This window comes from Trachurus trachurus (assembly GCF_905171665.1).
Source record: "Trachurus trachurus genome assembly, chromosome: 22".
Classification (NCBI taxonomy): domain Eukaryota; kingdom Metazoa; phylum Chordata; class Actinopteri; order Carangiformes; family Carangidae; genus Trachurus; species Trachurus trachurus.
The window spans coordinates 28,763,043-28,788,265 of record NC_139907.1 but is presented as its reverse complement, the minus strand read 5'-3'; the positions used below and the strand labels follow the sequence as shown (position 1 = coordinate 28,788,265).

At 40.3% G+C, this 25,223-nt stretch overlaps 1 protein-coding gene across 1 annotated transcript; it reads right to left on the bottom strand.

Moving 5' to 3' along the window:
* Positions 1 to 2,359: 2,359 nt before the first annotated feature.
* On the bottom strand, positions 2,360 to 25,177 carry rtn4ip1 (reticulon 4 interacting protein 1). The gene is made up of 9 exons (XM_083998681.1): positions 24,650 to 25,177; positions 22,964 to 23,115; positions 18,402 to 18,470; positions 18,055 to 18,179; positions 15,081 to 15,129; positions 13,990 to 14,126; positions 12,785 to 12,968; positions 4,377 to 4,469; positions 2,360 to 2,929 (listed from the first exon to the last, which is right to left on the bottom strand). Exons 1-9 carry the CDS (start codon positions 24,918 to 24,920, stop codon positions 2,804 to 2,806), a joined length of 1,206 nt encoding a protein of 401 aa, XP_083854807.1. The 5' UTR covers positions 24,921 to 25,177; the 3' UTR covers positions 2,360 to 2,803.
* Between the last annotated feature and the right edge of the window lie 46 nt (positions 25,178 to 25,223).

Sequence of the window (25,223 nt, the reverse complement as noted above, 5' to 3'; positions counted from 1 at the left end):
GACATCATATATCTCACTAGAGAACACAATAGAATTGAAGCAGTAGTTCCTCTTATTGACTGGCAGCAGTAGCACTATCAAGAACTGACTCTGTTTACTGTAGCTTCACTTCCTCGCAGCAGCTGAAGGTCAATAAGTCCATGTTACCTGTAACGCCAAAGGTCACTCTCGTACTGTATGCACACACTAATGACAAGGCATCCTTTAACCATAACAACTCCCTCCGCATCAGTTGTATAGTTTGTATGTGTGCATCCCTTAAAGCAGAAGTGAGTGATATATTTGTGTTAATATAAGTCTTAAATAGTTATATCTTCCGACAGCAATCACTTACATAGAGTGTTTGGACTGAAACACGGGTCTGTCAGTCCCTCTGCTCTGCTCTGAGCCGAAGAGAAAACATTTATCGTATCCTACAGTTTTTATCCAATGAGGAGAGAGAACGGCATGCAGGGCTGTGTGTGCAGCCAAGGAACGCCGTGAATGTGGTGACGTAGGGACGAGGACTGTTATGGTGCGTTCAAGGAAACTCGTATTTTTCCGACCGTGAAGTCGTACCAGTTCGATCTGGTACGGTCGGAAGTTACGAGTGGCCGTTATAGTGACTTTCACCGGTAAAACAGGTCGTAAAAACACGAGTGGGTTGCCTGGAACGCTACAAAGTCGTAAGTTGTGACTTGAAGCTGTAATTTACGATTTCAAAAGCCTGCCTGGAACGCAGCATTAGCGAAAACGACCGGATCACTCACTTCTGCTTTAAGAAAAACAAACTGGGGTCAGTTTACAGTTGCTTAAAGCAGAAGTAAGCGGAATGTTTGTCTTAAATAGTTCTATCTTCCGACAGCAATCACTTATATAGAGTGTTTGGTCTGAAACACGGGTCTGTCAGTCACTCTGCTCTGCTGTAAGCCGAGGAGAAAACTTTCCTTGTATCTAGAGCACTGGAAAAGAGAGTAACGACACCACCATTGAAGGGTTTTGCGCCCCGAGTGGCAGGATATGGGTATTGCAAAAGCGCCCAGAAAACTCATTCACTCCAATATATGTGTGTTGCCCACTTGCTTGTAAATTGATGAAAACGGCCGTGTTTTTGTTTTTAGGTGTCTTGGTCATATTAAATTATACTTATAATTTGTTTATTACAAAATGCAGATTGAAACATTAATGTAGACAACTGTTTTTCTTTTTTACTCGCCTATGTGTTTATGTTTATCTGTAAAGGGTCCTCAATGATGCTATTAACGTGGGTGATCTATAAATGTCCTTAAATTATTGAAAATACCACACTTGCTCATTCACCAATAATGCAGAGATGTCAGTTCTTGGGCGCTTTTGCAATACCCATATCCTGCCACTCGGGGTGCAAAACCCTTACCACGGGAGTCAATGGTGGTGTGGTTACTCTCTTTTCCAGTGCTCTACTTGTATCCTACAACCTTTATCCAATGAGGAGAGAGAACGACATAAAGGGGCGGTCCTCTCTGTGTGTGCAGCCAAGGGATGCGCGTGAATGTGGTGACGTAGGGACGAGGGCGGGGACTGCTAACTCCATCGGCTGACAGGAAGTTAGCCAAAACCACCGGATCGCTTACTTCTGCTTTAAAGCTTCTCTGACTGTGTAGTGTAGTGACAGTATCACATTAATATTAGTTTAACTGAAGCTAGCATTTGTAATAACAATGTGAGTCTGTTGTGTTTTTGCTGAGAGGACGTACTGACACAGACACACTGAGACAAACATCCACAGACCAGTCAGTACTTTGACTGGTTTTAATGTTGTCACTCATCTATTTATTTAACCTCAACATTCTTCTCATGGACCTCAACCTGAAACAGGAAAATGAAAAAAAAAATGTTGATGGAGCTTTGCTATTTTAACCAACGTGGCTTTATGGCCAATCACATGATGCTACCGCTTCAGTTACAGTACATGGAGGGAACAGGATGTCAGAGTGAAAGAGAAAAGATGTCAGAGCGGTTCAGCAGATTGTTCATTGTGAAAATGGTTGAGACTGTGAGGTGTGAAATGAAATGAACGAAAAGAGGAAACTCCAAGCTTCATGTCTATGTGTGCATAGTTTATTCTGATAGAGGTGAAATTTATCAGATTTCATTGTGTTTGCTGTTTCACTGCCTGTTGCTGTTTCACTGCCTGTTGACTGATCCACTTGTGCCTGTGCTGACTGCACTAAATCAACTTTTTTAAAGGTCAGTGTCATTGTTGCTGCTCTTTGAACCTGATAAAATGCTGCAGGCCATAATATATGAGTGGAGAAGAGGAAGCAGTTACAAATGATATTATTGCTATTATTTTTATTATATGATATTATGATATTATATTATATGCTCTTGTGTCATAAAAGCTTTAGTAATATGTCTGCATGACTTGTTCCAGACTGGAGGCCCAGGTCACAGATGTCAGGTTTCTTATTTTAGGCACCTGTTCTAATCTAGTCTTAACATTTTCTAAGTAATTCTGTTTTTCTACTTGATGCCTATTTAGTTTAACAGCCACTTCAATACATTTATTGCCTGAGAAACTGATCCATAGCATTTATTATTATGAAATGTCACATGACTGATTGAAAAAAAGAAAAGCAATTGTACATGAGTTCATGATTAAGTGCTTGGAGAGTGTTCACATTGTCAACATCCAGACACACAGCTTCAAAGCTACACATCCAGCACATTGAAGAAGCACCAACTGGAGCGACCTTGTTCATGTAGCATGTTTCCAGCTGGTGATACAAATAATGATCATTTTCATTCGTTTCAGTTGTTTTGTAGTTTTCTAGAGCGAATGCTACGACTCTTCTCCCTCTTTGCTGATCTGGACCACAGTCTTTCCTCTGGCATGGCCACTCTCCACCTTCTCCAACGCCTGGGGAACCTGGGAAAAGCTGAAGGTTTCCTCCACCACGGCCCGGACCTGATGCAGAGGAGACAAGACGAAGAGGGTGAGCACAGGTCAGGCACGCTGTGTTTCTCAACTGTTGAGTTATGCTATCTATCAGAGAAGGAGCAGTGGTTAGCTTTTGTAATTTCCTCTTACGCACTAACCGGTCTTTTTCTAGATGCTGCTCTGGGTTTATTTTCAAACCACGAGGAGTGGTTTGGGGTGATATCTGCATAGAGCTGAAGATACCCCGAGCTGAAATGCATAATAGTTCTCGAGGAAGTAATATATAATATAAAGATTTATAATTTATGAATGCTAAATGTCAGATGCATTTATAAAGCACATGACCCACAGCCCTGGAGTCTTTATGACTCAGTTTATGATGTATTAATCAATATTTAAAGGGATAGTTCACCCAAAATTCAAATTTCACTCATTATCTACTCACCCTCATGTTGACTAAGAGCTGTGAGAATTTTCAGAGTCCTCCGTTCCTTCTCTGAGTTACGGGGGGGTCCGTGCAGCAGTATTTGTCCATATAATGGTTGTCAATGGATACCAACTTTCTTCGTCCAAAAATTTGAAGCCCCGACATGAGAAATTGTTCCGGAAAAAATAAAATAAGTCTATATTTTAAGCTTGTTTGTAGCGGAAGCTCCCAGTGTCTCAGTTCACTGCTCTTCTTGTGTCAGTGCAAATCTCGCGTGATTTGCACTGACCGGCGGAACAATTTCTCATGTCAGGGCTTCAATACAAGAGGGACATTACAGACGAGCAGTATGGAGGTATTTGGATGTTTTTTGGTGTGTCTTTTTGGACGAAGAAAGTTGGTATCCATTGACAACCATTATATGGACAAATACTGCTGCGTGGACCCCCCCGTAACTCAGAGAAGGGACGGAGGACTCTGAAAATTCTCACAGCTCTTAGTCGACATGACGGTGAGTAGATAATGAGTGAAATTTGAATTTTGGGTGAACCATCCCTTTAAAGGAGACATATTCTGCCCCCATTCCACAAATTAAAATAGTTCCCAGGTGTCTTAAAGACATGTTTGTGACATGCTTTGGTCAAAATCCCCCAAGGATCAAACATCACAGCTCTTTTCATCCTCTCTAAACAGCCCTGTTCACAACGGCTGCTTTCAGTGTCTGTAAATGAGTTACTGTTTGCCCCGCCCCTTCTACTGCTACCAGGTAGGGTGGGATTATGCAAATTCGAAAACTAGTTACATCATTGGAGACATCTGAGGGAACAGCTGGTAAAACCAGATGGATTTCAACCTAGAGAGCCTGCACATTACAGAGTTTTTTTTGTCAATTCTCACATTTTGGGGGCCAGAAGGCAAGACAAACATCTAAATATATGATATTTCCATAACATGTCCCATTTAAAGTCAATTTTTCAAAATGTAGCTTTTTATAATTTTTTTTGCTTTCCATCCCTGGCCAGTTAGAGAACAGATCTACCACCGTACCTGTCCAGCATCCACCATGTCTCTGATTTCATCCAGCGCAGGACCGCTCGGTGCAAAGAACCCCCAGCGGTAGTGAACTCCTTTGGTAAGGTGCTGCAAGACAATGTGATGAGAGGAAGAAGGTGTGAGAGCAGATTTATGACTATGTTTTTAACTGTGTGCAGAGCAGAGACTTTATTTTTAATGATGTTGATTTTGCCAGCACACACTTTTTAAGACTGTGCGGTATCATGCTGTAACAGAGCTACATGATGAGGCGTGTGGAGCTGACCACAGCACAGCTCAGATACACTTGGAGGCTTCCTCTTCTCACCACTTGTTGTTCTGCTCTACCCATAATATCATCTCTGATTATTCCACATTGTCCTGGGACAGTTTGTAACCTGTGTTACTCTTGCACAACAATTTACCTTTATACTTTACTCCACACTTGCCATTTGTGGCTACAGTACAGTGAACATTTTTGCAAAATTGAGATTAAAATCTAAACACTCCCACGTTTCAAATTTCCTTTATGATGATTTGTTCCTTTGTTGTTCTTCCTGTGCCGGTGTGGTTTCTCCTCTGGCTCCTCCCACACACACACACTGGGTTAATAATTAATCATTCTTAAATAGCTCATAGATGTGAATGTGTAGGATGTAGCCCGCCCTCACCCCGTGTCAGCTGGGACTGGGATCTGACTTTTTCATGTCAATGAGTGTTATATGTAAAGTCTGAAACCACCTTCCCATGAACGTGTGTATGTGTGTGTGTGTGGCCCTACAAATGTGTGACATGAAGGAGTTACTCAACATGTTTCCTTCAGGCCTATTTAGAAATGAGGACAGTGATAACCAGGCCAGCTGTCATGGTCTACTTTTCCTTTCACTAACACACAACACAATGTTGGTGGTGAGTGACAGAGGTGTGAGACAATAGTATACCCTCGCTTCCAGAGTATAAACCTCTCTCTGCCATTCTTTGTACTTGGAGCTGTCATATACCTGCTGTCACTGCAGGGACCTGAAGCCACATCATCTCCATGAGAGAATCTCCACCCAGACACTGGTCCAGTCCAAGGTTATTATAGTTTTAACATGTTCATTAGTTTTTATTTTTATTTAGTTTTTCAGTTTGCTTTTTTTAATTTCAGTTAGTTCAACAAGTAATGAAGCAGATTTAGTTTAGTTTTTATTTTTGAGGAATTGACTAGTTTTTATTTAGTTTTTCAGGTTTTAGGAGAAAGCCTCAGACCTCAGAAGATGAACTTCCACTTTTGTGGCATTTTTCCCTTTTAGTTGCATCCCATAATATTCCCACCAGTCCTCCATTCACTCTTATCTACCTGTGGGTCGTACTCCAAGTCGTCCCATATTGAGCTGTGGCGTTTTTTCCTAGACATCTATAAAAGCTGATGCTATCTGACTCTACTTTAGTTTTAGTTAGTTTTACATTGTTCATTGGAGTTTTTATTTGGTTCTCCTTTTTGAAAAAAATTCATTTTTATTTCAGTTCACGAAATGATGTTTTCACTGCTAGTGTCATAGTTTTAACCCTGGTCCAGTCAAAAGAAAACCACTTCTGCTGTGTCACTCAAATAATCACTGCAAGACTGAAGCTGATTGGATAGTGGGAGTGGCCCCCCACCACCACCACCACCACTGAACACAGCTCCCCCACTTTCATTTATATGACAGTGTTTGAAGAAGAAGGTGTGTCCAAAAATCATAATTCAGTTAAGTGCTTAAGGGAGTTTGGGCAGGGCCTGTTTATTCAATTTCTATGAATAAGAGTAAGAATTACTTTATAAATCCTTTAAGGGAAATTCATTAGATTGTTAGAGTGAACATTTCTACAGTACATGACACCCTACTGTATCTTCTCTGGTTCCACTCTGCTAGAAGTCAGGGGAAAGGACCAATGACTCGTACAAGTTAGAGAGGAAACTGGCAGTTTCTACACATGCACAGTAAGGGAAGTGAAGACACTGAGAGCCTGGTGTAGGTGTATAACGCTGCACATGCCGCGCCTGTTATTATTTAAAGCAAGAAGAGAAAAATGAAAAGCGGAAGTGTCCCTGGGGTTGTCCCGTCCCGCTGCAACCTTCTGTGTTGTTGTTCAGTTACTAATTTATGACTAATTCAAGTCGAGCTTCACCTGAAAGCTACAGAGGACAAATTAAGGTGGTTTCAGACATTTTGACTTTAAATACAAAAATAACTGTTTTTTTGTTTTTTTTAATTTATCAATTAAATCCGAACAGTGGGATGTTGAGATGTCCAACTCAAGATTATGTTATGAGCAAAGCACGTTGGAAGATCTTTCTGAAGTTTTCCACAGAGCTTCAACCACTTTCTCTGTTTCAGGTAGAAATGTGTCAAACACGCAGTTTCCACGTAAAAATGTCATGGAAGGTACAAACATATCCTTACTGCCGCTGCTACTATGAAGTATACACAGCATGCAAACGTTTGACCACCTGTCCAAATGTCTGTTAATGTCAACAGTTTCGCAAGTGGAAGATGAAATGATCTCCATAGGTATAAAGTTAAACATGAAGCACTCTTCTGCAATATTTTAAGCACGATCAGTGTATTATTTTTGTTTTCTACAGATTTAGAGTGAAACATTATATTGATGATATTTATTTTGGATTTATTTCTATCATTATCTTTGTACTCTTTTTCTTTAACTTTCACTGTTTACATCTTTATATATATATATATATATATATATATATATATATATATATATATATATATATATATATATATATATAATTGTGTGCACTTGCTTAACATATCTTTATTTTTGAGTGTCCTCTGCACAGGAATTCCTACAGCATGTACCCTAACAAATGTACAAATGGCAATAAACTTTATCTCATCTAATCTAAAAGGGAAACAAAGCAGCAGCCTGCAAAAGAATGGGAAACCCAGGAGAATGAGTATCACACAAGCTGTTTCCAAAGGCGGGGCTACTAGCTCCTATTAGCTAGCTACATAGCTACTACATAGCTACTAACTATGCAGTGTGGTCAAGTCTTTGCTGTGGGCCCTTTTCCTTTTCTGTCATTTTGAAAATGTAAGAGATGAAAAAAAAAATGTTTAGAATGTAAAGTGAATGTGTCATCTGTAACTTTATGTCTTTTGGAGATCATTTCATCTTCCACTTGCTGAACTGTTGGACCAGGGGTGCCCAAACTTTTGCATGCCACTATAGGTGTATCCAGCATACAGAACATACAGTCCATATAGCCTAATGCTTAGGCTTTGGAATCGCTTGTCTTCTATGCCAGAGGATAGAATAGCCAAAAAAGTCTTTAACTGGGATAAAACATATAACTATCCTTGGCACCGTGACATGAAAGCTATTTTTAGCGAGGCTGATCAACAGCATATTTTCACTAATGGTTTGCGTTGTAATGTTAATTTTGTGAAGCATAAGTTATTTCTATTGCCAGTTGAAAAATGTATATTGTTCAGAACCCTATGTGACTTTGCCATTGGATAGATCCAAGAGATCTTTATGTGCCCAGTTGAGGGCTGGGATTCTCCCTCTGGCAGTAGAAGTAGGTCGGTTTAACTCAGCACCTGAAGAGGAAAGACTATGCAGATTATGTAATCTAAATGTAATCGAGGATTAACTGCATTTTGTGTTTTATTGTCCGTTATATGACGAAGCCAGAACAGGCAGTTTTTGTTTCAGAAAATGCACAATGTGAAGCCTGAGTTGTTTTGGGTTGATGATGAGGTAAAGTTGGAATGGTTCTTCAGAAAAGAAGTCTTTACTACTGCTACTTTTATAAAAAAAAAAAAAAAGTGCCTGGTCAAAAAGAAAAAGTGAATTATTTATGTGAATTCCATGTGGTTTTTCTTTTTGTTTTGTTTGTCTGTGCTCTGATGATTTTGTTTGTTGTCTAAATATGAAATGTGTCTTGTAAGCCCTTATAGGCTGGGCGCCTTAATTGATGCATGACACTTAAATAAATATAAATTCATTCATTCATTCATTCATACAGCCCCCATACACCGTTAGCTGTAATTCAACACAAAGGGACACAGATAGCTTCAGCTACAAACAAACATTAAATCATGATGAAATCCTGGTCTTACTCTTTTGGTGAATCTATTTGTACCTTTGCAACAATACAACACTTTAGTGGAGACCACAGTGACACATTTGAGTCAGGTGATGCTGTGGATATTGTGGAAAGAAGTGACAGAAATTCACAGTTGTGACACACACAGCCAGCCACTCACACACACACACACACACACCACAAATGCACTGCATGCAAACTTTGCTCGGCATGCATCTCACCACAGTGGGCACACAGACAGGATGCCGCTCCGCCTGGCTGAGCTCCGGGAGTGTGTGTGTGGCAGTGAGAGTGAATGTGTGTGTGTGTGTGTGTGTGTGGCGGATGGTGTTAGGTTTTACATCTGGCCCGACTCGTCCTATGACCTGCACCTCGATTAACCATCGTATAGTTCAAATGAAATGTCGTAATCTCATTTACACCATCATGTGTCGTAAGGCTTGTTCACACCGCAAACACAGTCACTATGGTAACTGGAAATATATCATTGCATCTGTTTGTATTGGACAACATATTCCGCCTTCAAACTGGAAATGACTAAGAGATTTTTTTTCACACAGTTCACCACAGTGTTATTAGGACGCAATAACAAGCTGTTCATCATCATCACTGTCCTATTGGAGCCTGAGTGGACCAGGACCCTGTTGAGACTCTACTGTGTCTTCTTCATCTTAGAATGAAGATGAATCCCTTTTCTGATGTCCTAAATCTGTCCGTTCTGTTCAATTTCCATGTTTTCCCATTCCAAAAACAACATCTATGTCCCGTCTGCCCGTCCTTGTGATGTTATGATGCTGTGTAAAGACCTTTAAGACAAACTGTAAGAATAGGCTATACAAATAAAATTGCCTTGTGTTGCTTAATTGTGTTTGACAAACTCATGAAACTTTGCCCATGTGACATTTTTTTGTCCTGCATGACAGTGCCACCGGTAATACTTCAGAATAAAAGAAAGGTAAAATCGGCCTCATAGAATACGAATGTTGAATGTGCAATTCCGGTAGCTTGCTTAAAGGAATAGTTCAACATTTTTGGTAAATTCGCCTATTGCCATAATCCCTATAGTCACAGCAGTAGGCTCATTACCTTTAATTATCGGTGCATGTTGTTTTGAGATCGGCGGGGCAGAGACGTGAGCTGCTCAGTGAACACAAGGTGAATGGTACAGGTCCCCTGTCCCTCAAAACTCATCAAATACACAATCCAACAACTGCAAAACACTCTGGTGGAGAAGTTGTGACCTGCACATTCACCACGCTATGAGATAATAACGTATAATTATGTAACATTACGACACATGACGCAAATACTTCTGAAAAATGAAATCACTCCACCCAGCAGCCGTGTCTGGAATGTAGTTCCGGCTACGCATTTACCTCGAAAACAACTCTGTCTGGTAATGTTACATGATTATTTCATAGTGTGTGTGAGTGTTGGTGTAACAACCTGTCTGTCAATCCTTTCGCCAACTTGATGAATCCATATTTGGTCACAGTCATAGTGCCAGCCATAATCAACATTGGTGACCGATTTTTTTTAAAACTGATATTAATAAAATAATGTTAAATCATTGCTATTGTGAAAATAAGAGGCTGCCGCCTTTAAAGGAACAGTCTGCGATGTGTTTGGCTGTACAACAACAATAAGGTTTAGTCCCATACGTTCCTGACTGAGTGATGAAGTTTCACCATCAGCCGGCCAAACACTGGAGTTTCTGGAGTTTCCTCACTGTTCGTTGCTCAAAATATTTTTGCTCAAAGAAAGAGCGTTACAGTCTTACAGCACAGAGGACATTAGCAAACAGATAACGTGCAGAATGTGTAGTAAATCTCTTATGACGCAGCTCAGCCTTATACAGGGTTTTGACCTAATCTGTTCAGTTCTCAATTGAGTTTAGTGTCATTCATTGTGTTAACACATGAAGGAACGAATGATGTTACACAAGTGCAGCAGCATAAAGGATGATAAACTGATGACTGATGATGATTGGTTGATGCTACAATATACAATAGATATTTTAGTTATTTATTTAGTTGTTTCTACTATCGTCATGACAGCGCTCTGTTCGCAAAACCCTTTACATTTTGTGTTTAGTCAGTTAAGTAAAGAAGAACGTCACTGGAAACATACAATGTTTAAAAAAAGGTACAAGAATTTTTTTCTAAACAAGTATAGGGAAGAGGAAGTGTGTTAACGGAGGATGAGGAGGGATAAATCAATAAATAGAATAGTGTTGATCGTTATATTGTAACTAACTTGTATAGGGTATATATGGTATATATTTAATTTTGGGGATAGTTTATATTTATAAGGATATGTATGTAGTATATTTTTATATTTGGAATTATATATTTATGATGTGTATTTAGGGTATATATTTATATAGGTGTATTATATTATTTAGGATTGAGATAATTATTATGTGTGTATATATATGGTATATATTTATATAGGTATTATGTATTATGTAGTAGTTACAAACTGAAGAATAGTTAAAAAGAGTGGGAAATTAAAAAGTTTTTTACTTCTTCCTACTCCTTTTTCGAACAATATGCTGTGTTTTGTTATGTCTTGACTATTTTTATTTATTTCTTTTTTTTCTTTATTTTGTATGTACTGTACAAATAGTCACATATATTTTTTTATATACATGTTCGAAAATAAAAATACATTCAATCATTCATTCATCTACAAATTTCCAAATAGTTTCTTTGAATGTCCCCTTAACTTTGGTCATACTGTATATCATAAACAAGTCATCATGGTGGCGTCTGTCATCACATCAGTTGGCAGCTACGTGGTGTAAATACAGGGTTCACACACAGTGAGTGATCTACAAGGACACAGCTGGTGATTATACTGTAATGATGTGATTTGCCAAACTGTTTTAGCTGTCTTTCTGTTCGTTTTGTTGTTGTTTTTCAAGTGTGTACTTTATGTGGACCTACTGTGCTGCTTTCTTGGCAAGGAATCTGAATCTCAATGGGATTATTCCTGGTTAAATAAAGGTTAAGAAAAGAAAAGAAGAAAAAGAAAGGAGTCAGACTGCCTACTAGTTTGTACTTAGCAGACAAACTCAGCACTGTGGATGATGCTGGATTTTGTTGTGGCAAAAGCTGAGCCAGCTTGAGTTTCTACTGTGTGCAAAGAGAAATGTTAGTTAGCTAAAACTCACAGGCAATGTATAGCAACCATTCATCCAATCTCAGTGGCTTTGGTACATTTCTCAGATCAGAATTGAGATTCTCAAAACTACTTGTTCAATCTACACATCATTGTGTCACTTGTGCACATCAAAAAAGCAGTTTCTCATTTCTTTGAACAAGTTGCAAATGCTTTGGTTCATCCATGCAAATGATTATGTACAATTCTCTGCTGTTTCCTACATCATCAACTGCTTATGTCATGTTGATCAAAATGTAGTATAATGGGTCTCTGTTGAATAGTCTCACCCCCCGAAACATTTAGGGATAATTCTTTACATGCAAAATGGCTGAACAAGTTGTCATAATGTCAAGCATATTTCTATACATTTCCATTAGACTTTTTTTTCTAAATCTAAAGCATTAGATCAACCAATGACCAATCAGTTTTCTGAAATAGCTCAAAGGTGCATCAACCATCAACTGGCAAGTATACTGTATATAAAGCTGGAGGCGGAGCACAACACAATGTTACCATGTCTGACAATGGAAGGACAAGGAATTGGACTACAGCACTGCATGTACAGTTTTCCCTCAGGAGATTGTCCTATGTTCACATTTCTACTTGTGTTTTTTTCTTTGTGCTATGCAGTGCTGTCTTTTCCTTTCTGTATCGCAATGACATGGTCTGTCAACAAATTACGGTACAAACAGTAAAAGCGTAAATGTGAATCTTGTCCAGTCTCTTCCAGTCAATCTTTCACATACACTAAGGTGTAACTTACAATTTACAATAATTGTCATCAAACTTCAGCCATAGTTTACATCAGAACATCCCTCCAGAGCACACTGCCTTATTGACAACATGACTAAGCAGTTTGACTGTTTTATCCGTACACAATGACACAATGACACAAGGACTTGTGGTTCTGATGGCACTGACATGTTCACTGACACAGATATCTACTTTTGAGAGATGAACTAAGGATTTTGAGCAAGAGACTGGCTTCTGCAGGTAATCCATGGTGTTTTGCTATTTGTACAAATTGTTTTGAGAAATGCACTTACTGTTTTGCAAATGTGGAGGATGATTTGAGAAATGTACCAAAGCGACTGAGAAAAACTGTAATAAACATGTAGAGGCAAAGTCAAACTGCATGTGTGGTATATCAAATGATTACCTTGAGGGCCTTGGTGGCCACCGTAGCAGCAGTCTGCATCATCCCATCAGCTACGCCCAGCAGGTCAGTGTTCTGGAGGAAAGGTGTTACCAGGGTGACGTACTTGGCTCCGCTCCAAGGCTTAAGCAGATTCAGAGCCCAGCGCTCCGTGTCCCCGCCGACGTTATCCAGGATCAGGTCAAATCTTGGGGTGGGACAGAGGGGAGAAATGAGACACGAGCAGAGACACAGACCAGCGCAGTGATGGAGAGAAGGTGAGAAATGAGCGTGAGAGCTTGTAGGTGTGGAAACGTGCCTCAGGTGGAGGGACGACAGATTAAGTCTGTGTGATTAAGTCCATTTGAACATCTGAGGGCTCACCTTTCCCACATCAGCGAGACGGATGAGGTCGCCATGGTAATTTGAGTCAGTGATATAAACACACCAGTGCCAATTAAAGGGATAGTTCACCCAAAATTCAAATTTCACTCATTATCTCTACTCACCCTCATGTGGACTAAGGGCTGTGAGAATTTTCAGAGTCCTCCGTTCCTTCTCTGAGTTACGGGGGGGGTCCACGCAGCAGTATTTGTCCATATAATGGTTTTGAATGAATACCAACTTTCTTCGTCCAAAAGACACACCAAAAAACATCCAAATACCTCCATACTGCTCGTCTGTAATGTCCCTCTTGTATTGAAGCCCCGACATGAGAAATTGTTCCGCCGGAAGAGCAGTGAACTGAGACACTGGGAGCTTCCGCTACAAATAAGCTTAAAATATAGACTTATTTAATTTTTTTCGGAACAATTTTTCATGTCGGGGCTTCAATACCAGAGGGACATTACAGACCAGCAGTATGGAGATATTTGGATGTTTTTTGGTGTCTTTTTGGACGAAGAAAGTTGGTATCCATTGACAACCATTATATGGACAAATACTGCTGCGTGGACCCCCCTGTAACTCAGAGAAGGAACGGAGGACTCTGAAAATTCTCACAGCTCTTAGTTGACATGAGGGTGAGTAGATAATGAGTGAAATTTGAATTTTGGGTGAACTATCCCTTTAAATGAAAAATGATTTTTTTTTTTGTGTGTGTGTGTGTGTGTGTGTGTGTGTGTGTGTGTGTGTGTGTGTGTGTGTGTGTGTGTGTGTGTGTGTGTGTGTGTGTGTGTGTGTGTGTGTGTGTGTGTGTGTGTGTGTGTGTGTGTGTATGATTCTCTTACTTGTCCAGTGTACTGAGTAGCTCTTCAACAGGTCCTGCAGTGTAGTCCACCACATGATCTGCCCCCAGCCCTCTTACAAGCTGCTCGGCATTCTGGGAGCAGGTAACTGTCACATGGGCTCCCCATGCCTTCAGCATCTGGACACAAATAATAGTTACATCTTCAAGTATTCACTACAGAGGGACACGTATCTTTACACTGTTGCCATGGGCAGTGGGTCAGCATATTAGATAGTTGCATGTTAGATAGGTACAGGGCTGTGAAAAAGGATTTTCTCCCTTCCTGATTTCTTAGTTTTTTGCACATTTGTCACACTTATATGTTTGCCATCATCAAACAAATTTGGATATTCGACGAAGATAACCCAAGTACATATAAAATGCAGTTTTTAAATTTTTTAAGGGAAAAAACCTACCTGACTCTGACTGTGGTTCGCTGGAGTCCTAAAGCTTTAGAAATGTCTCGGTAACACTTTTCTGACTGATAGATTTTATAATAATGGTTATGAATGGATACCACTTTTCTTAGTTCAAAAAGACACACCAAAAAACATCCAAATACCTCCATACTGCTCGTCTGTAATGTCCCTCTTGTATTGAAGCCCGGACATGAGAAATTGTTCTGCTGGTACTGACACAGGAAGACCAGTGAACTGAGACACTGGGAGCTTCCGCTACAAACAAGCTTGAAATATAGACTTATTTAATTTTTTTCGGAACAATTTCTCATGTCGGGGCTTCAATACCAGAGGGACATTACAGACGAGCAGTATGGAGGTATTTGGATGTTTTTTGGTGTGTCTTTTTGGACGAAGAAAAGTGGTATCCATTCACAACCATTATATGGACAAATACTGCTGCGCGGACCCCCCCGTAACTCAGAGAAGGCACAGAGGACTCTGAAAATTCTCACAGCTCTTAGTCGACATGAGGGTGAGTAGATAATCAGTGAAATTTGAATTTTGGACTATCCCTTTAAACATTTAAGTGTGACAAATATGCAAAACTTAAGGAATCCAGAAGGGGGCAAATACTCTTTCACAGCACTGTATATAACATAGCACTGGCCATCCGTCACCTTCTCATCCATACCTGTATAGCAAATGTTCCCACTCCACCAGAACCTCCGAGGATCAGAATCCTGACAGGAAGAGTAAGAGCAGACGTGTTTGATGAATATATGTCAACATATTGTTCAGTAGCAGTGTTCCATGCTGCTAATGCAGACATTCTCTCTCATTAAGATTCATTTTAGCATGCTGAGTTCACTGCAGTTTAAGGGGGTGTGTAACGCCGTATTATGTAATAATGACGCATTATGTAATAATGTAATAAATCTTCACGTCATTATGTAATAACGCCGCATTTTGTAATAATCTGCCGCATTTTGTAATAAAAATCTTGAACGCAATATGTAATAAACTTTGCCGCATTTTGTAATAAGTTGTTACATTTTGCATCACTTATTACATATTGCGGGTGTTACACTTTTTTATGAAAAAAATGTAATAATTTGGTGCATTATGTAATAAACCACCAAAATGGATGTCTTAATTAGAAAAAAAAGACATTAGGACCATCAGAATAACACTGACTTTAAGCATACCAGCATGCATGAATCATAAATATGAATTAATTTCTAAAACCAGTAGGACGGTCAAATCTAACTATCTATCTATCTATCCCACCGCTCCGCTCTGGGTGCTCCCTGAGGGGCACGCCACCAGATGCGCTTTTCTCCGTGCCGCTCGGCAGGCGCCTCGGCCCCTCAGATGTGTGTGTGTGTGGGTATGTGTATCATGTGTAGCCCGTATGTGTGTGTCGCCTGTGTGAATGTGTGTGTGTTAAATCTCGCTCGCGCTCTGTTAAGATGAATAAACAAATCGCTGCAGAGCACGAGCCTGCACAGCCTGGATCAGCTGGGCAAATTTTGATAAAATGTTAAATCTGGTGAAAATCAGAGGCAAAATCACTTCCAGCATCATCAGCCCGATGAAATCCCACAGCTCGACCCCCCCCAGCTCGCCCCAGCTGCGGCTCCGGGGGCGGCGATCCCAGCCGCCCCTGCCGCTGCTGGAGCAGAGCTGGACCCGGCCTGGAGCTCCAGTCGGACCGTGGTCCATGTCATCCCTCCACAGACGAACATGACCCGGGCGTATTATTGTCGGTGGACAAGGGGGGAGGGAGAGACGCGGAGCGGTTACCATCCGCGTGGGACCCGCTGTCGGAGGAGACCGCTCTGGTTACATGCTGCTATTCAGACATGCCGCTATTTCGACATTGACTTCTAATTGTCGGAATAGCGGCATTAACATTATTTTTTAAGCGTCCCACTATTCCGACATTTTTTTTTTCATTGTCGGAGTAGCGGCACTTTACTATTTTTCAAACATTCCGCTTTTCCGACATTGATTGATTACGTTATAGTCAGACTTGTCCTTCTGATTTATTTTTATTTTTTCATCTGAGACACTGTTTCTCATACACAAATACATTGGCCTATTAGAGAAGAAAAAACAAACCCTCCAAGTTTAAAAACACACCGGCGGCAGCGCACACTGATCTGCAGCTACTGAGACTGTTATTATTCAGTCACCTGAGTTTATCCTGCTGCTTTACATTGTTTTAACATAGGTAAAAGAAGAAAAAAAAGATTGTCTGGAATAAAGGGGCAGATTACATAAGAGTATTCTTTTTTCTGCTCCCTTTTGTTGAGATTTGGGAGGTTTTTGCCTGATTTATGGCCCGATGCCATGTATCTCGCTTTCTTTCCCCCTCCCTCCGCCCGTTGTCTTCGTTGTCACTTTGTTGTCGCTCCACAGAGCGCACATGGCTAATTAATATGCACGTGCTGACCATATATGGTTGTGTAGGCATTCCGGGGACGGAGGTGTGTTCACGTGCGCAACTGCGCACCATTCTTGGATCCAGTTATCAAAGTTGAGGTGCAGAGTTGTGCACGCACAGTTTGATAGATCTGAAAAAGGTGTAAATATGTTGGGTGTCTTTTCGCCGTAGGCCTAAGCAAAACATTTAGTAGCAGCAGTTTTACACTGCTAACTTACAGTTTTGATAAATGAGGCCCCAGGCCATAAGCCCAGAGCCCAGACGCTCACAGCTGCAGCTCCGCGGCTCATCCGCGGCGCTGTCCGTGGTGCTGAAGGTGACAGGTTAACTTGACAAACAAACTGCAGCATAGTTCTGTTTGTTTATCATATGTGTCAGTTTTGTTTGCGACTTGATAGTTTAGTTGTTGAGATTAAGAACATCACTCCCTCATCAAACCGGTGATAGACATGCTGAAAAGAAAAGAGAGAGAGAGACGCGCCTGGGTATCGCAGATGTAAAAAAAAAAAAAAAAAAAAAAAAAAAAAAAGACGTGTCGGAATAGCGGTATCAAAAAGTGTCGGACTACCGGCATGTCTAGATAGAGGGATGTCGTAATAGCGGGATGTCTAAATAGTGACATGTCGGAATAGCGGGATGTCTGAATAGCGGGCGGACCCCGACCGCTCTGCTCAGCGGGGAGGAGGAGCAGCGTGTATTATTGTTAATGTTTTTTTCTAATTAAGACATCCATTTTGGTGGTTTATTACATAATGCACCAAATTATTACATTTTTTTCATAAAAAAGTGTAACACCCGCAATATGTAATAAGTGATGCAAAATGTAACAACTTATTACAAAATGCGGCAAAGTTTATTACATATTGCGTTCAAGATTTTTATTACAAAATGCGGCAGATTATTACAAAATGCGGCGTTATTACATAATGACGTGAAGATTTATTACATTATTACATAATGCGTCATTATTACATAATACGGCGTTACAGGGTGTTTGAGCTGCTGCCAGAGAAGCAGAGCACATAGTTATAGGATGGGCTCAGGCAGCTTAGGAGGAGCACCGAGTGGAATAATTGACTAGATCAAAGGAAAAGGAGCGTCTGTGGGGGCTGAGGGAGGGATTAACAAGTGGAAAGTGTGTGTGTGTGTGTGTGTGTGTGTGTGTGTGTGTGTGTGTGTGTGTGTGTGTGTGTGGCAGTGTTTGTCCACATTCCCTCACCGCTTCTTGGCACAGTTGTCCTTACTGAGCCCACCGGTGTTGACCAGCGCTGACCAGGCAGTGGCTGCCACATATGGGATGGCTGCAGCCTCACTGTGACTCAGTGACTTTGGTTTGTGGGACACCTGTGCACAACACATTATGTATAATAAATACTTGAGTTGCAGGAGCAGTGCAACAACAAAACATGTCTTTATTTTCACATGAAACGTATCACTGAAACAAATCAACAGCTAAAAGGAAGCTGGTGACACAAAACTGATAGTGATGAAATTGATATCTACTTCCTCATAGACAGAAGTAAAACTTTGACACTCAATTAAAACAATGCATGAGTCCATCAATACCTCGTTGGCACTGAGCACCACAAACTCGGCTAAGCTGCCCTGCTTCCACGGTGGGATGGCTGCCCAGACCTGAGGGAAGACACACAGCAACAACACTCATTCACCAAAGATATAAACAACTTTGTCTGCATTTCTACACAGTTAGTTCACAACTGTTTAGCACAGTGAGACTGTGAAGAGCAAGCATCTCATCTCTAATCATGAGTAGCACTTGACATCGCACAGTAAGTCACTCCGTCATAACACACTGACTGTGTGGTGAGAAAATGCAGATTATAATTTACACAGAGTGCAGATACAGGCCTATTAAAAGCCTCACTTCACCTCCCCACAAACTACTGTGCAGCACTGACATTGACCATCATAGATAGACTGTATGTCTATCTATGTACATATGGGGTAGACAAGGTGTTAAAAAAAGGCTGTAAACTTAAAGGGGACATTTTATGCAAAACTCACTTTTTCATTGCTTTAGTATTTGCGTATCCGGAGTGCCTCCTCACCCCTTAAACCTAAGTTTTGACAACTACGTCAACATTTTGTAAACTGCCATAGTCAGAAAATATGTCTCTTAACAAGCCGTTTTAATTTCACCCGGCTTATTACATCACAAGCCGGGTGATGTGAACATTCAAGCCCTCGCTCCCATGGTTACCATGGTTACCTCAGCTACCAGAGCGAAGCTTCTAAAGGTGCGTTCACACCGGACCTTTTATTTTTGTCGCTGTCGCTCGTATCGCTCCGGAAAAAACGCTCCATCGCTCAGGTGCAGACGCTCGTCAATTTGGCACAGAGCCACAGACTGGCATTTTCGCTTTGATGACGTCATGCCCACTGCCATGTGTCTCTGTTTACACCGGCACCACCGGGATTACGGCAGCCAATCAGCGTTGAGCGACGAGCGATTGACGGCCGGAGAGTTGGGATTTCTCATCTCGAGCGACGGGAGCGACTTGAGCGAAAAAACGCTCCGACGCTCAGTCGCTCCGAGCCCCAGCGTTTTTTCACCTGGGCGATTAAACGCTCCACCGCTCGTTTGCATTGACTTAACATGTAAACTCGTCGCTCGTTCGAAAAACAAAAGGTCCGGTGTGAACGCAGCTTAAACCGACCGTTTAGAGCAGGGCTGTGAAACTGGTGTGTAGAGAACCCAGCTGTGCTCAATCTTTTGTTTTTTCAGACCAAATCATGTTACTAACATTACTTTTAGACATCAAGGTGCCATGTCAAGAAGCAGAAATGAGCAGAATATGTCCCCTTTAAAGGTTATACATACAACGATAAAAAAAAACAATACATATTTCAAAAATAATACATCCACAGAACCTCTAGAGGGGTGCAGAATAAAAGTATAAAGGTGACTGATTTTTTCTTATTGAACCTATAGAAATAATTGTTTTATCGCTGATTCTTGAGAGTCGGGATCAAAACATGTCCCACATTGAAAAGTCTTATTTATATCAAAAATAAAGAAATTAATAATGATTGACATACTCACAAAGTTAGATCTAAAGGAGTTGTGAATACTGATGTTATGTTTTAGCATAGATAATTCCTTTTTGGGGGGATATTTGTTTAATTATATGACCAGTGGTCAGACAGCCCATGTTATTTCTCTTGTCCTCAGCAATAGGTCACAATATTCACCAGCCCCAAAAAACTTTAAAAACCTCTACAATTGTGAAAACATTTATATCAAATCAAAGATAAGGGTTATAAATGTATAAAACAATGCATGCCATGAACATCTAAAAATATTTTCCACAGAAATCTGCCCATCAAAGTTGTGTCCTCTGTTTCCGTCAACTCCGTCAGATTTTTTCATAAACCTCATTAAATCAGGCAATAGCATGGCCAGCTATCCCCTGAGGATCCCTTTTCATTCTCCTGGCTGTGGTGAATGCATCAATACCACACATGGTCTGGTAAAGTTGACATTTTTTGATATTTTAGATGAACAATGTCAATTTTCCTATGGTCACAGCCGGAGCATGTCAACACCATCTCTCCCTTATGATACTTTTTCAAAACCATAGTGGACTCAATGAAAGTATTTTATTGAGATTATGGAGACAGCTAGCAATAGACAAAAAACTAGCTAGCTAGCTGCAGGGCTTTTTTCTGCAGAAGGAAAAAAACATGCCATTTCGTCAACTCCGTCAGAGTCAACTCCATCAGGTTTTATGTCTGACGGAGTTGACATGTAAGCTGACGGAGTTGACAAATTCACCAATAACTGCTTAAATGTGCTAATATTATACTATTTTCAAATATAGTAAAGGAATTGAATGTTATTTTAGGGTTTTATCTGCACATTAATGTAGGTGTATAGAATGCAATTACATTATTTTACAATATACTTATGATTTGTAGAGCATGGCCAGATGTGGTCTGCTTATTGAATAATTGTCTTCTCTTTTCTATCTGCTTATTATTGGATGACTTTCCAGCACATGTGTTATATAAGCACTTGTCTACATGTTTGATTTATTGATTGATGTAAAATTTTAAAGGTACAGTGTGTAGTTTTCACTATTGAAAATATACACACTTCTTATAGAGCAGGGAAGAAGTTCAGTGTTGCTTTTTCAAATCAGTTTACTTGGACCATCATACCAAAAGTACACCTGTGGTAATTTTGTCTTGATATATTTTAAGACATGATCCATAGGATATGTGTCCAGAATGCCACAGCATCCAGTCTCTTTGACTCGGACAGTGTGCAAAACCCTGCCTTTTCAACCGTCATTAGTGTAATATATGCAGTACAGTGTCATCTGTGGCAGATTTGTCCAAAACAGACACATCTTCCAATCAAATGCTAGATAATGTGACATTATAGAAGGTCTTCGGAGTACAAAATGAAGAAGTGCAATTTTTTATAGTTTGAAATGGTGTATTTACAGTTTTGTTTATTATAGTCAAATTAAAAATATGTTCATTAAGACAAGGGATTGCTATTTCTTAATTTAGTGTCACTTCCATCTGTTTAAAAAAGGTTTTGCTCATTGATCAGAAATGCAAATACAATTTTGTCAACTCCGTCAGCTCCGTCAGATCTTCATCAGCACCGCCAGATACATGTTTTTGTAATTTTTTGGGGAAACAAATAATTCTTTCTTCAGTTTTTGTTGTTTAAGTAATAAAGGATCATCAGATCTACATCCTCTTGTGTTTTATTCACTTTTGGATTTTTTTTCTATAGTGGCAAAATAAAAGATAAAGTTGGAAAATGCAAATTTTTAGAAATCTGTGTATTCATAACAGTGTGAAATTAAACCTCAAGTTTATATCTTACTTTTTATTGCATATCAGAGCAACTAAACACTATTAAAACATACATCAGAACTTAACATACTGGTCAGGAGGAATGAGAATGAGGAAAATGAACTGAAAAAGCGAAGGAAAAAGCCTGCAGCTAATGAAGAGTGTGTCAATTAAATTAATAATAATGTCCACAAGATGTTTGTGAGTTCACTATTCTTTAAAAGGGCGATGCATAAATATTTTAGTCGAACATTTAAATATTGACTAAGATTATCAACAGAATGTGAAGAAATAATCAGTTCCATCATCAGACTGTAAGGCCTTCAACAATCTGTGCAGGTCGGGCAGCTATGTTAAGGTCCGATATATTAAATCTAACAATAGCTCAGTATGAGGGTGGCGGCTGAAACTGGGCTCATGGTTAGAGTGACCACTGAATGAAAGCTAGGCTTGTAGCTTAGCAACCATCTAAACTCAGTAAAGGGAGAGGTTTCTGTCTGTGTACTAGCAACTGCAAAAAGACACAGTGGAACTATCTGCATTTTTGAATGACATTTTTCTTTATATGTAAATTTTTACATTTAAAGAAAAATGCCCTTCAAAAAATGCTTTAAAAAAGACCTGAAGAGAATTAAATAGTGAGTTTAAGAGTTTAAGAAAGGTTTATTAACAAATATCAACCCAGGTTTTCACTTTCTGTCATGTGATGAATGGATTTTGTATTTGTTGTGCAAAAATACTCTAAGTCAGGAAAGAGCTGACAAGTGATGAGTTGAAAACTGTCTAAATCTGACACAGCCACTTGTGAAATACACCTCATCCTAAGGATTGTTTTGGGTGAAGAGATGGGAAAGACTCATCCCGTGTGTTTTGTGAGTCGGGCTGGGCTGGTGAAGGGATCATTATGTCATAGCGCCGTGCACACCATGACCAGGAATAGCTGAACTACAGGTCAACCACAGAGCTCACACACTGCTGGTTATGATGTTGACTCTAACACGGCTCCATCGTCAGCGTGCTGCACCGGGCAGTGCTGTGTCTGAATGATTCCTCATCTAATCTCAACAGTGTGTTTTCACACAACGTCTGCAGTAGATGTAGATACAGTAGAAATGTGGTTATAGCATCCTGACCACATACTTAACACATATACCTTATTCATACATGACGCGCTGTGCAAGATTAAGCAGTTTCCAAAAAAAAAAAAAACATGTGCTGGGGTTCCTGTATGAAAACTGAAGTGGTTACTGAGTGCAGTAGTGCACATGCACACGTCTGCTCTTTGCATGGTTTACCTCGTCCCTCTCGCTGAAGTACTTCACGTCCAGGCCGCACTCCATGATGACCCCCGACACGTCCCTCCCCAGGATGAGAGGGAACTCGCTGCCTGACTGGTTGATGTTCAGAGGGTCTCTCTTCATGGACAGTGTAGCTGCACCGTAGCCACCTGACAGGGAGAGCTTCTGGTTAAAGTCAAAGCTGCAGCTCAGCCACAGATCATAAGACAATGCTACATCAGATTTTTTTTTTCAAGGTTACTGAAAATGTTTGTACCTCTGGGTGCTGCTAGAATGTAACCTACTCAGGGCTCCAGATCAACTTGTTCTACTAGGCAAGGCAAGGCAACTTTATTTGTACGGCCCATTTTTACAAACAGTTTGTCTCAAAGGTCTTTACACAGCATCATAACAACATCCTCTGTCCTTAGACCCTCACATTCACCAGGAAAAAAGAAGAGGATCCCTCACCCAGGATGGGCAGACGGGACATAGATGTTGTTTATAGACAAGAAAACAGTTTGCAACATGGAATATGGGAAAACATGGAAATGGAATCGATCATTTAACAAGAGCTGATGGAGGCAGCTTTTGGTGGGCAGACTGGGTCATATACAGGAACACCAGGGAGAACAAGGCCAGCTTAAAGGGGACATATTATGGAAATATCACTCTTTAACACATTTTATTATGTATAGTGTGTTCTCTACATTTTGCTATGTTATTATGTATAGTTTGTTCTTATACTATATGTTGTTATCGTCACTGTATCGTCACTGTGTGTCTGTGTGTCTGTGTAATGCTGCTGCTGCACTGTAATTTCCCAGCTTGGGATCAATAAAGTCTATCTATCTATCTATCTATCTATCTATCTATCTATCTATCTATCTATCTATCTATCTATCTATCTATCTATCTATCTATCATATATTTGGGTGTTTGTCTTCCTGTCCCCAAAATATGAGAATTGACAAAAAAAAAAAAAAAAAAAAATTCAGGCTTCCTAGGTTGAAATCAATGTGGTTTTATGAGCTGTTCCCTCAGTTGTCTTCTAATGATGTTATTAGTTTTCAAATTTGCATAACCCCAAGCAGTGGGGCCAGAGCGATAGACATAACATTATTGTTATATCTATGGCTCAGAGTGGGGCTAGCAGTGGTTCATTTGCATTTAAAGGGACAGACACTGAAAGCAGCCGTTCTGAACAGGGCTGTTTAGAGAGGATGAAAAGAGCTGCGATGTTTGATCCTTGGGGGATTTTGACCAAAGAATGTCACAGACATGTCTTTAAGACACCTGGGAACTATTTGAATTTGTGGTAAAGGGGCAGAATATGTCTCCTTTAATGAAAGTACTGGGTGGCAGACTGGTTCATCAGCAGGGAGCACAGTGACCCCCTAAGTTAAAAGTTAAAATTTTAGCAGGAAATTTAGTTGTATACACCTAAATCGATCGGCAAAGCAAATATTCACACACATTGGCCTGACACTTGTAATGGCAGATTCCAGAGTTGTGTCGCCCCTTCCATGTTTCACCAGTGTTAAAAAAAAACAGCAAATTTACTGGTTGAACATGCGTCAGTAGTAAATGTAGGCTACTTGAACTGTCAGGGGCAAAATGAAGTTGGCAGTCTGGAGCCCTGCTACTGTTACCTACAGACCTTTTATTAAAGGTGAAGGGGAAGTACAAAGTCTTATTACTCACCTCTCATGCTGACATCAATTGGATTTAATCCTGCTGCAGACACTTTGACTATAACCTCGTTGGGATAGTTAATGACGGGGAAACTGGCATTTTTAGTGAACCGCACAACATCATTACTTCCATATTTATCAATAACCCAGGCTGGCATAACAGTCCTGCATCTGCTGCTGACACTCAGCAGTCTGGACTGGCTGCTGTGCCTGCAGGATGATATAGATTTACTAAGGTGAAACAACCTACTACTGTATACTAAATGTCTGACAGAAGCCATCTTTAAACTTTAACAGGTGTAAAAACTGACACAGATATTTGTGCGACTGTAAATTAGCAATGCATCCTGCCCCAGACCTGTCCTGGACACTTCAGCCTGTACGGTTAATACATTCAATAAAGGTCAACCACGCTTTAAGGTTCTGCTTCTTCATGAACCACGTCTGACGAGCCTTTTACACAGAAACAGTCAATAGAAAGATATCCAAAGTCATTTGAAAACACCGTCCTCTTCCGTGTGTGTCATGCCTCTCTCTCTCCGACCAGCGCTCTGTGCCTCCACCAATCAGAGCGCGGCTTCTTC

What these genes read in the sequence shown, in the direction of transcription:
- rtn4ip1 (XM_083998681.1), bottom strand. Translation starts at nt 24,920, where the DNA reads ATGGCTTCTGTCAGACATTTAGTATACAGTAGTAGGTTGTTTCACCTT. An exon ending in TGGTGCTCAGTGCCAACGAG is followed by an intron (nt 18,180 to 18,401) that starts GTATTGATGGAC and finishes TGTTGTGCACAG; the next exon opens with GTGTCCCACAAACCAAAGTC. An exon ending in ACATGGTGGATGCTGGACAG is followed by an intron (nt 2,930 to 4,376) that starts GTACGGTGGTAG and finishes CCTCTGCATCAG; the next exon opens with GTCCGGGCCGTGGTGGAGGA.